At 41.0% G+C, this 13,144-nt stretch overlaps 1 protein-coding gene across 2 annotated transcripts in view; it reads right to left on the bottom strand.

The window, feature by feature from the left end:
* Window positions 1–906: 906 nt before the first annotated feature.
* Window positions 907–13,144, bottom strand: part of KIF3A (kinesin family member 3A) — a 34,333-nt gene continuing 22,095 nt past the window's right edge. For both annotated transcript variants that reach the window (XM_045028217.1, XM_045028218.1), the window contains 7 exons: window positions 12,200–12,380; window positions 11,725–11,835; window positions 10,443–10,568; window positions 8,513–8,566; window positions 7,100–7,168; window positions 6,107–6,231; window positions 907–4,769 (listed from right to left, as the gene is read on the bottom strand). In XM_045028217.1, coding sequence (XP_044884152.1) covers window positions 4,721–4,769; window positions 6,107–6,231; window positions 7,100–7,168; window positions 8,513–8,566; window positions 10,443–10,568; window positions 11,725–11,835; window positions 12,200–12,380 — 715 coding nt within the window. In that variant the 3' untranslated portion in view covers window positions 907–4,720. The remainder of the gene's footprint in view (window positions 4,770–6,106; window positions 6,232–7,099; window positions 7,169–8,512; window positions 8,567–10,442; window positions 10,569–11,724; window positions 11,836–12,199; window positions 12,381–13,144) is intronic.

Here is a 13,144-nt window from a genome sequence, read left to right as displayed (position 1 = left end):
TGCAATTATGGGCTATCATATTTCAAAGCTCTATTGGTGACCTTAGCTACTATCCTTCAAATGACCATTGGAAGGATCAGTCAACGCAGTTGTTGTGTACACAGCAGAACAGCCATACCAGGTCATACTAATGGTCCATCTAGCTCAGCATTTTGTCTTCTGACGGAGGCCAGTGTCAGACGCTTTAGAGCAGGGGTAGTCTATTATTTTTTTTGTCAAGGTCCAAATTTCTTTGTCAAGGTATAGTCAAGGTCCACATTCCTGGGAACATTTAAAAAAACAATAATAAACGATAAGTAAAAAGATTTTAGGGTCCATTCAGAAGCATCTTGCGGTCAGGATTTGGCCTGCAGTCCACTTGGGGTGGCCAATACAAAGGGGCGGCACTCCGTCCGGTATCGGGACGGCACATCCGGGTCTTCGGCGGGAATTTGGTGGCGGGTCCCGCATTCCCTCTCTTCCGCCAAAGAGGAAGAGAGGGAGTGAAGGACTTGCCGCCAAAGAAGCTGCACGATTGAGCAGCCACCGAAGTGCTGCTATTCATCTTTTTTTTTTTTCGCCGCTTGGGGAAGCAGAAAAGCTGGAGCCGGCCCTGGTTCCAGCGTCTACCAATTGGAGGTTTAGGGACACCTGGTGCATGGGGTTGCACCTCTGAACATCTTGACTAATAGCCATTGTTGGGCCTATCCTGCATGACCTTATCTAAATTTTTTTTTTCACCCAGTTATACTTTGGCCTTCACAACATCCCATGACAACAAGTTTTACAGGCTGACTGTGTGTTGGGTGAAGTAGTACTTCCTTATGTTTGTTTTAAACCTGATGCCTATTAATTTAATCAGGTGACTCCTGGTTCTTGTGTTATGTGAAAAAAGCCACACTGATAAAGAGATGAAACATTAGGAGTTCAAATTTTTATTCCTTGGCAAGAACATGCACCATGTAGACACAATACTGGTATGTACAATGTAACAAACATAAGTGATACATAAAATACAGTGAATAATCAGAAACAACACTTCCAACAACCTTAGCAAAACAATAAATAGGGAGTAATTGTACAACTAGAATTTCTTGCCTATATACAAATGGGTGAAACAGAACTAAAGAGAAATAGCTATAATTTAAAGTGTGCAGACTACAGTATAAGTTAGTGAAAGGCACTAAAGAAGATCCCTACCCCTCCCCGTCTTCTAGCAGTCCCAGGACCAGGAAAAAATTAAATGCAAAATATGCTCTATTAAAAGCAGTGTTAAGAATGTAACAAACCAACAAAAGGCCCAGGAAATGTCCGTGTTAAGGCCAACACTCCTGAACAGAGGAAACTGGGAGGAAAACAAACGGACACGCCCACACAAAAGAGCGTGAGTTAAGGAAAGACTGAGCTGAGACCAGAATAGCTGTATTGGCTAAAGCATAAATTTAAAAAAGATTTAAAAAGGAGCTATGGACAGAATAAGCCTGCAGATAATCCAAGAGCTGCAGGGTAAATCTGTAGTCCAGATGCATATTTAGCAACTTTAAAAATAATGCCCATACTCAGACAAACATTCAAACCTCTCAAAGATCAGTCAAGCTTCATAAATATAAACTGAACCTACTTAAAAGTATTTCATTTAAAAGTTTCTCCTTTTTAATCGCAAAGGATTTTGTACTCCAAAGCCAAAGCTGTGACAGCATCACAGCCAGCAAGTCTATCATGGTGCATGCTGGTTTTATGTGCAAATTGGTATAAAAGATAGAAATGACCCAAGAAGCTTCCTTTTTTAAAAACAAACAGACACACAGAAAAGCTGTATAACAGTAGTTAAGACGACAAGTAACATTTGTTTATCAGGGACTTGTCTTTTACAGACCTGTTCCACTGTAGCAAAGCTACTTTTAGAGTTAATCATTTAATGTTTTGGTCTGGGTAGAATGGCTCACAATGGCACCTTCAAGGTGCCATTAATGGTCTGCCAGACAGACAATTTGGTAAGATCATTTATAAAAAGCACTGATTAAGGAGGAATTGTTTATTCGCCTAGTTGCTAGATCCTACTGCAGCAAGGTCATAATGGGATTAATTTTTATCATCAAAGCCGAGGAACCCCAGATCTTATATTACTGACACTGGCCCCAATTCTACACGGAGCACATGGCTCCAGAAGCCCATATGAAGCTTTGGCTTCCTGCGGCTGCAGAGGTTCTCTTGCACGGACCCTGGTGCAGGCCTGGGTCCATAGCAATGACTTCTGAGCCATTATGGTCTCTCTCCAGTCTTTTTAGCAGGTATGACAAAGTATACAAGTTAGGTAAAATAGGACGTTTAATCAAGTTTACTGCACATTCACAGTAAGATACATTTATGTACCAATACTTTAATTTTTCTTCAAGATGAGATGCAAATACACCTCATTTTGGGGAAGAGCTTGATGAATTCCCTCTTATTTAAATACTGTGCTATAAAAAAAGAAATCTGCTAGAAGTTTTACTTAAATCTTGTATAAACTTAAAAACGATAGTTCCAATTGCTTTTCAAAAAAATTCCACACTGCACAGTAAGTTTTGCTCCTGGGTGAAGACACTGAGTATGCCTACCCTGCAATTAAACACCCACAGCTAGCCCAGCTCAGCTGACTTCACAGGCTGCAGAGCTGTCAAATTGTGGTGCAGATTTTCAGGCTAGGGCTGGAGCATTCCCCCTCACAGGGTCCCAGAGCCTGGATTCCAACCCAAGCCCAAACAGCTACACTGCAATTTTACAGTCCCCGAGCCGGAGTTAGCTGACACGGGCCAACCACGTTGTTTAATCGCAGTGTAGACATTTGGGCAGATTGAAAGAAATGGATTTTTAAAAAAGAAAGGACAGCAGAGCTTAGCCAGAATGCTACTGAAATTCTCAGAGTTAAATATGTTCTTGTGAGACCAAATTTTAACTGCCAAACTGTGCATCTTACACTTGCATATAGATCCACAAGACACAGCTACCGGTCACAGTACTAAGAAGGGGACATGAACACATGGTATTTTGATGAATTTTTAAATATTTTGCACACTACAGAAAGAATATTGCAACTAACTGTAACCAGAACCATGTAACATGTTACCAGAATGAATGCATTACACTTGCAGTGGAACAGTGCTATGCTTTTGTTTAGGGACTCCATCTTTTCACATCAGCAGTCACAGCTTTTTACACTCCATGCAACATTGTAAGGTTATACTGAAGTTATGGACATTAATCATCAATGGGTTTATGAAGATTTATGACATCTGTAACTGATGTGGTCCAGCACTACTTACATAATATGCGCAAGACGACAGAACAATAATTTCTCCTGTATCACAAAAGCAATATATTAAAATGTTAAATGTTTAGTAGCAGCACAGTTTTCAGGGGGATCAACCGAACTAGTAAATCAGCAGCCACTCAATGCAAAGGATAATGATTTTAGAAGAAATTAAGCTACAGTCTCTAAGTGTAATGGAAAACAAAAGACTACTTGGGTGTAGACAGGACCAACTTTTGTGTGGATGTTACCATTACCTGGGCACGGGAAGTAAAGGAAGCACCTCTCTATTTTAAAATATAAAGGGTCCAAATTCATCATTGGTCAATAGAGCATTGTCCCCAAAACATTAGGGCCAAGGGTGAGAAAGCTAGCCACAAGCTCTGAAAACACCTAGCCTGAGCTATATTATGGGTTTGTGACACTCTCTTTAACATACTACGATTTTATCTTGTCCATCCATATTGAGAGTAGAGCAATTCATACAAAAAAAGCAAGGCTCAGTTACAATCAGAGAGATCAGTTACACATCCTCCACCCAGTGCGAGCGCAGTCAAAGCAACAGTGCAAAGCAGCCTTCAAAAGAGTAAAATATATTCTCTTGCATTTTCTTCAGCGATGGCCACCCTCAAAAAAGTAGTCAAAGAGTTGTTGCCTAGAGACTGTGTGCATTTAAACAGTAAATAAAAGGACAACAGCACTTCAAATAAAATGAAACTAAACAGCTTTGTTTTCATTTGTACTGAAACTAAACAAAACGTTGTCCCTTGCCCAGTGTTCTTGAATTTGTACAGTTTAGATTTTAAAAACAGTCACTCTTTATGCAACAATATACAGTAAGTCTACATATGTCAGTTACTAAAGGAACAGAAAGACAATTAGTCATTTAATGTATGGAATTCAAATAACAGCTACAATTAGGGAGTATTTAAATAGCCAAGGAAAGGGGCTCAGTATTCAGATTGAGTTATATCATGGATTTATACCCACCACATGAAAACATATAACAGTGCAACACAGGACAACAGTGTAAGCTGCTAGTTTATGTACAAAGCAGGACATAAAACAGAGTTATCGGGATTTAAAGTTCAGGGTCTATCTACCGCTGGGCTAATATTTTTAAAATTTAAACACCTAGAGTTCTTGCTTTCTATACATTTCATTTCGACAAGGGTTACTGCCAATGGTTTTCCTGCACAACACAAAGAGTGGTGTAATACACTGACAATTTTGCAACAACACATATATTGGTTTAACATATGTTAATATAACATACAGTATAAGGGTAATTAGAGAAACAAGTTCATTTTTGTTTACTGATGAGGCATTGTTTTGTAGCCCCTTCTGGTCAAATTGTGCCAGTTCCTCAATATTTTCTAATGAACTATGAATTTTAGCAAAGCATTACAACACACATTCATCTTTACTCTGACGCTGAATGCATAACACCTACTGAAGCAGAGAGTCAATTACGGCTCCTGGCTTTGCTGAACGTTTTCTGTTTGGAGAGGAGGGATGGAAAAAAACAAACACACATTACTAGTCTACCCAAGAAAAGGAAGGGGTGACATTTTCCAAATCTAAAGTACGTGCTATTAACATTTAAACAAGTTTGGTTTCTAGCCTCTAAAAATAATATGCTAAAAATCTCAACAACTGCATGTTTAAATATTTTAGAAGGATAACTCAAAATACAATCCATCTAGGTTTACATTTGGTCAGCCATCAGCACCACCCTCATTTGGACAGGTCACTTATGTGTATTCTCACACGTCACCTGTGAATTTGGCCCCCAAAGTCTATGCTAGAATAAAACACATCAAGTAGCCAGAGGAGAGGAATGTAGCAAATGTTTAAGACGGCGTTAAAGGAGGCCATTTCCTAAGTCACTGAGACTTGATTGCGTGTCATTAAGAGTCAAATTTACACTGCTTTATGCCTCTTAACTTGGCCCCAAAAGTTAATGTTTCTCGCCAAAGCCAACTCTCTCATGATAAAACACTGCATAGTGTGCGCAGGATGTTTTCTCTGTTGACTATAAATCTTCCTGCAGTACAGTCAGTTAAAAAGTATACCTTCAAAATGTGTCACATGACCGAGTAACCATAATGTATTCCGTTTGCTGACTTGGTGTTACTTCCCAATCTTAATGGTGTTGGGCTTTTTGTACCATTAGCCCAAACTGGAACCAGAATTCAACTTAGCAACTCACAAACCTTTACTGAGTCTCTACCTCATATCACCTACGGAATGTTATATTCCTCTGTGTAGGCTTCAGTGATTTTAGCATTGTTGAGGCATGTATTCATGGGCGTCTTCCATTTAAATTCCATTCTCCATTTTATTTAAATACCACCTCGGTACCCCCACTATCTATACTATGAAAAATCTTATACCCCTTTTTATAGCTCTTTGCAGATATAAGACTATGTAGTCTGAAAAGTTAGTTTTTTAAATTTCAAAATTATTTAAAAAGGGGGGAAAAAGAAACTGTCAGTTTTTGAAAAAACGGAGGAGAAATCACAACCAGCTCTAATAATCTCATATCTTGGCAACAGAAAATTGTCCTTAAATCAACAGAGCATGCTTTCCAAGTATTATGGATTTTGATCAGCATTCAGTATAGTTCAATTACTTTCTATGTTGAATGCATTACAGCACTGCTCAAAGGGCCTGGGGGTCCTGCTGTTCATTCCTTAACTCCCATTCAAATTAAAGGGACGCCCAAATGCAGCCTACAGGACTGATCCCCCAAATAAACCTTTAGTTAAGACTTAGAACACTCCACATGGAAGCTCCCAATCACATACAAAACCATTTCACAAGAACTCTCACCTTCTACTGGTTTTAGGCCTTGATCTTCCTTTTGAAGTCCTCGGCCTCTCTAACTTCATCAAAGACTGCCTCAGGCTCTCTTCTGTGTAAGCTAGATAAACATGGGAAAGGTCCACCTCGAAGGGCTAGGGAAAGAATACACAGAATCCATTTTACAACGGTGTGTATATGTTCTTCTACAACACTTATCAAGCAGCGTGATTCATCAAAACACCAAAGACTATAAAAATCAGAGTTTGAAAGTTTTACAGCAGGAGATGCAGTACATATGGGTAGGGGCCTACCAAATTCAGGTCCATTTTTGTCAATTTCATGGTCAGAGGATTTTAAAAATTGTAATTTTCATGATTTCAGCTATTTACATCTGAAATTTCACAGTAATTGTAGGGGTTCTGACCGAAAAACAAAAGCTGTGGGGTGGTCTCAAGGTTATTGGAGGGGGGAGGGAGTTGTGATACTGCTACCCTTATTGCTGCACTGTTGCAGGTAATGGCACTGTCTTCAGAGCTGGGCAGCTGGAGAGAGGTGGCTGCTGGCAGGGAGCCCAGCTCTGAAGGCAGAGCCAAAGCCAGCAGCAGTGCAGAAGTAAGGACAGCATGATATGGCATTGCCACCCTTACTTCTGCGCTGCTGCTGGCAGGGTGCTGCCTTCAGAGCTGGGCACCTGGCCAACAGCCACTGCTCCCTGGCCGACCAGCTCTGAAGGCAGCTCAGAAATAAGGGTGGATACCACGAGCCCCTTGCAACTCCCTTTTGGGTCAGCAACCCCAATTTGGGCAACGCTAGTCACCTCCACGAAATCTGTATAGTATACGGTAAAAGCCCACAAAAGACCAGATTTCATTGGGGGGGAGGGGGGAAGAGACTATATTTCACTGTCCTTGACACGTTTTTCATGGCCATGAATTTGGTAGGGCCCCACATATGGGTATTCATTGGCTTGTATGCTATCCATCTATACAGTTTGATCCATATTTAAGAAGAGACACTTACATCTTTTTCCTTTTTATCTGGTACTGGGGTCTGTTTTCTCATGTTGTTCCCTGTATATGCAACACATTTCTTAAAGAAAGAGAAAGATCTGTTAGCAAAGTCAACTATATTATAAAACTGATTTCACAATCGGGTAGGTTTATATTTGCTTCCAGCCTCAATTCAATTAATCTGGGAGTTTGTGAGATGAAAGACCCACTTCGCACCTTTTACCCATCATGACAGTTAAGATTATCTTGGATTAGAGCTGACTGAATAATTCTTTTAAAAATCCATTCATTTCAAACCAATTTTTCTTTCTTTTTCTCACCAAAACAAAAAAAAATATTCAAATTTTTTTAATTTGGGTCAAATCAAAACATTTGACATTTTTTGTCTTGAAAAGTGGATTCAAAACATTGTCAAACAGTTAATTTTGACATTTCCAACATTTTTGTTGTCCAGTTTTTTGTCAAATTCAATCCCAAATGCACAAATAATTTTAGTACCCTGAAAAATGTATTTTTCTATCTTTACTTTTTTTTTTCTACTCAACTGCAGCTGGGATGTTCTTTATAGAAGTGCGGAAGCAGAACTTCCTAGGACTAGTGGCTAAATTGAGCATTTACAGATCTAGAACTTTTACTCCCCTTGGCAGTTTGCCAGTCTAGTGGACTTCAGGGCATGATGCAAGATTATATATATATATATATATATATATATATATAAGCTTTCAGATGATCCTTTCTGTTCCAACAACATAGCTGGTAATATTGTTGGTGACAGCTGCAATAGTTTTGATTAGCTCACATCAATGAAACACCAAAATCCTCAAACACCAAACAAAAACCTGCCATAACATCTGCGATAAGTAACAAACCCATCACAGAGATCTTGCAGTCATAGTATTACTACAATTCCCTGCAAGTCCTAAATTTCCCTTGTTTAAAAGACCCTCTGTTGTGATGATACAGCATGTCAACTGAAGTACCTCTACCCTGTTAGAACAGGTTTCAAGCAGTCTGCAGCCAAACAATAGTTGCAACAAAGGGGAGAGCTCATCCCCTCACCTACTCCGTTTATTCTGACGAGAGGTGAACTCCAAATTGGAATTTGCATTTTAATAGTATTAGACAGAAAAAGGGTTGCATCCTGGATTGCTTTAGGAATGCCACAGAATTAGGAAAGCCAGAGAATTAACTCCAAGAGACATGAATGCTACATGTCTTAAAGTGCAGAAGTCAGGAAGTGAAGACATGAAGATTATCAGAGTAATGCTGACTCTCCGTTATGGCACAATCTAACTAGTCAATGAAAACCGTATAGCTAAGGTTGGCGAGTTAGCATGAGACCCCTCACTTTCATTTAATACCCCTTGAGCACCTTTGCATTGCACTAATGTAGCTACCTGCATTTTCTATCAACTAAGCTTACCAACTGCCATTCTCCAATGTCTTCATTCCAGTGAACATAGTTTTCAATCATTTCCTTAGAAGAAATAAGAAAAATAATAGTTTTAACTCTTCATACACTCTAAACACATGTTCCATAAGGCACACCCAAGAGATCCTGGGCAAAGTGAATTTAACAACAGCATTAAAGCCCTGTTAATTTAATCAAGGCTAGTTCACTGATGTAGATGGCCATACCATGTTAAAAAAACCACACACACACACACACTGAAGGCCATGGCCTATGAGGATAGGTCTACACTGCCATTAAAAAAAAAAAAAAAATCTGTGGAAACAAGTCTCAGAGCCTAGGTCAACTGACTGAGGCTATGGGGCTAAAAATTGCTGCATAGATGTTTGGGTTCCAGCTGGAGCTCAGGTTCTGAGACCCACCCTGCTTGTAGGGTTTCAGAGCCTGGGTTCCAGCTGAAGCCTGAACATCTACACTGCAATTTTTAGCCCTGCAGCCCAAGCCTGAGTTAGCTGAACTGGGCCAGCCATGGCCATGCTGTGGATCTTTTATTGCAGTGTAGACATACCCTTATCCTGAATCACCTGTTCCAGTGCATGTTGGGGTATTCTGCACATGTACAGGTCTTCAGTTATGGTGATATCATTAAGATAGTTGTCCAGGTGTGATATTCATAAAAACAAAGGAAAAAGGCTTTGTGTGTTTTGTACTGGGTGGTGTGAGGTATTTAAAATGTCAGATACAATGAATCTCAGGGATACTATATACTGCGGAGCCAAGAGAGCACTACAAAGAAAGTGAAAGATGGAAGATCCAGGTACTGTCATGCTGTGTGGCTTTTAACATCAAGTACTGCTGCTAACTGCACCTTCATCCAACAGTCCCTAGACCAAAACGGGTCCTGAAACATTCCATGAGCCATTCTGGCAAATGGATCAATTTTCATTAATATTCTTGTAGTGAACGGATAGCCCTGTTTTGGGGGATCTACATCAGTTTTAACACTTTGCCTTTGGGTAGGCTACATAATCTGGCTTTGTGCCTTGTAACTCCTACTCCCTTTTGATGGGAACTGTTCATCCTGAATCAATAATACTTTTTAAAGTAGGAGGTCCAACAGGAGATCTTCATTTCTGTGAAGAGCAGAGTGAAAGATGAATATTTAGGATGCGTTGGCAGAGTTTGGGCCTGTAATTCCCTGCTGGTGCAGTGCATCAGCTATCTGTAACCACTGTTGTCCAAAATCTGCTTAGTCCCAGGGTGAAGCTGTCACAGTGGACAATTACAAGTATCTATTTTCCCATTGTAGAGATGGCCTTCAATTTTAGAAAACACTTCAGATATTTTAGACAGAGAGTGAGGAGGAAGTGGATCCTCCTCAGATAATCAAATAATTGCTTCACTTTATCAATATACTCAACCAGGCTTTTCAAAGCATTACATAAAGACTAGAGGGAGAAAGGTGATTGGTGATGTCATTCTGCTTAGTGAACAATTGTAATCACCAGAAACCTCCCTCTTGGTATTTTCAAAAAGACTGATTCAGTCACATCTGGGGTCTCTGATTCTCATGCTTTTGACAGTGATTTAAAACTAATATGGAAATGACAGAGCTGCACCTGGTAGCATGTTCATATAATTGCGCTGGTCTGAAACAAACCTAATAATCTTGATTTTACTTCTAATTACTTTTTATTAGAGGTTTTCTGTGTTTTATAAATACTCCTTTACAAATATATACATGTTAGAATCTTATGTGGCTCATTATTTTTTTGTGCTATGCTATTCAACACCTACTAGCTCTAACAAACTGGATACAGAGATGAGGTGTGCTGAGCCACTCTCACTACTGATGGGGACAGAAGGAATGTTGGAGGAATCAATGGGTGTCTCTAACATTACTAAAAACCCCAAATCCAAGACTAGGCTTCCTTTCCTTTACCTGGTAGTCCTGAGGAATGAAGTTATCTATGATGAGCATTTGAAGACGAAGCTCCCTGCTGAGCTGCCGAATATTCTCCAGCAATCCTTCAATCTCTCTCTGATGTTCCTGTTGCAGATCTGCCATCTATGGACAATAAAGCAAGCCATCAGGAAGCTAGAAGTAGCTCAAACATGAAAGCCTTTAAAAAAAGTTGTTGCTCTTCATGGACTGATGAAAGGCCATCTCCATTTAAATTCATAGGCAAAATGAATTCTTTTATTCTAAAACTATCGCCAAGAATTGATAAAATTAAACATACCAGCTCAGACTGGCACTTTTTGGCTACAAGACTTCTGCAAATCCCCGGCTCTGCACTTGTTGGAAGGAACCAGGAGCAGAGCAGCCTAGGTACACCCTGCTCAAGGAAGGGGCCTGCACACCCTAAAGAAAATCCCATTATCCAACAGACTACTATGCACCACAGCCAGCTGCAGGAAGCAGCTCTCGGCCTGAGGACCTCCTGCAGCATGAGCTACAGGTACCAGCCAATAGACATTCTGAGCTCCCACAGGTTGGCAGGAGAGGGAAAGAATGTGGTAGCCAGGTGGCACGTGATTAGAGGATCCCAGTCAGAGGGATAGGATAGGGGAAAAAACTACAGAAAGGAGAAAAATATGATATGGAGATGAAAGGTCACAGGAGAGAGAGGAAAACAAACGAGTGAAATTTCAAGGAGATACAACTCAGATAACCTGACAGAATACAGGATTAATAATTTATTACATTACTCTGACAGAAAAAATAAAGACTATTCAAGTCAAGCAGGAGCAGGGAATTGTGAAAAGTGCGTTCGCAACTGATGATTTTACAACACTTAGTGATAACTGGTTATTTTATTAAAGCTCCAGCTCCCACAGTCATATGAATGAGACCCTCCACTTTCATTTCAAAGAAAAAAAATTCTCACTCATTAGGGTGACCAGGTGTCCTGATTTCATAAGGACAGTCCTGATATTTGGGGCTGTGTCTTATATAGGTGTTTATTACCCCCCACCCTGATTTTTCACACTTGCTGTCTGGTCACCTTAGCCCTCATTGATTCAGAGAAAAGCTTAAAGATGTAACCCCCAGAGGCTCAAATTACCAGTGTTCAGTTAGTTCTCTGAACACATACAAACCAAGAGGTGCTTTATAAAGACACTGGCAAAACACTTTTCCAGGGTTACACAATGTAGGCCACAGTATTTCCAAAACAGACGTGTTCAGTTATATTTATAAACTAACTCTTCTGGACACCGACCTCTGATTTTGCAGCCATTAGCATTGTCCAGACTTTCTTCAGCTTCTTGGTCTTGCCCTGTGCCTCCTCCTGCAGGCTGGTGTACTTCTCCTCAATGTCCAGGCGCTCTTGCTGTTTGCAACATTTAAAACCAAAAGACAACACACCATTTACTATTGTCATAGAAGCATTTGGCTGTGGTATAACCAGAGGAGACACTACTTGGAGTAAGTGAAGTGCCAGCTCTGCTTACACCAATCTGTCTCACCGCCCGCCCCCCTCCCACACACACACTTTTACTCGCTGCCATAAAGCTAGTCCTTGCACAGACGTCCATACCAGAGTACTGCCTACCCATTTCAGGTGTCAGTCTCTAGGAATGTTGGCACCAGCTCCTGCCATAGCTTCCATATCAAGTGGGCGCACAAGGTTGAGAGAAGCCAATCAGGCCTGTCAGTTAAAATCATCAGCACTACAATAAGGAAGCTGATCAAACCTCTTTTTCCTCAAGCTCTTTGCGAAGCTGCTCGGCTCTTTTCCTTCGCTCTTCAAGCTCCATGTTAGATTCCTCTAGAAGTTTCTCCTGCTCCTCAGCTTTTGCCAGCAAGTCCACACCTCCCACAATCACCTTCTTCTCCAGAGCTGATAACTTCTCCAGCAGCGACTGGTGTTCCTGTCTGATGAGAGAGAGACAGGGAGTGGAAGACCATGTATTCCAGGCTCTCTCTAGTGGGGGGGCCTGGCCTGTGGGTGGGAGGGGGCCTGAACACTCATCTTACTTTTGAGATTGTAAGAAGAAGAATACACAACTCACTGGAAAGAGTTGCAGCTAAAGTCAAACAGGGCAGCTGACACTGAACGGTCTCTCCGGCTGCAAATCCTCCCTTTCACTAGGGGCTGCTGGGGCACCAAGATCAGGGAGACTGTCTCCTCCTCCACTTTCAGTGCTCCCTCTACTGGGGCCCAGGCAGCATGGAATCCCAGGAGGAGACAGAATAAGAGGTGGCAGCAGCAGCTGATTACCTCAGGGCCTTGGTGGCAGGGAGAGGAGAAAATAATCACACATGGAGGCCGGGGAAGACAAGTGGGGATCATGGAGGCTTAACACGCAAGCCCATTACCCCTCCAGCCCTTCTCCCACCAGCCATGTGCCTCGTGCACCTGCTTGCCTTATGCTCTGCCCTGAGGCCCTGTGAGAACTCACAGGTCACTTTCCAGCTCCAGCCTGGATCAGTCTTTCCACATCAAGGTAAGTTCTGTGCCCAGAATCAAGCACTTCCATCTCATTAAACTGTATGGCAGTAAAGACTGTTATAATGGTTCTTAGTATTTGACTACTTCATTAGCAGTCAATATATACAGGAGCTTGTCCAGCTTTTTCAAATGTGGATGCTTTTTTTTTTTAAGCTCTCTCTATGGCTGGCTGAAATTTTGAAAAAAC

This window comes from Mauremys mutica, chromosome 8, assembly GCF_020497125.1.
Source record: "Mauremys mutica isolate MM-2020 ecotype Southern chromosome 8, ASM2049712v1, whole genome shotgun sequence".
Lineage (NCBI taxonomy): Eukaryota > Metazoa > Chordata > Testudines > Geoemydidae > Mauremys > Mauremys mutica.
The sequence above is the reverse complement of the archived record's forward strand: the minus strand, read 5'-3'. Positions and strand labels throughout refer to the sequence as shown.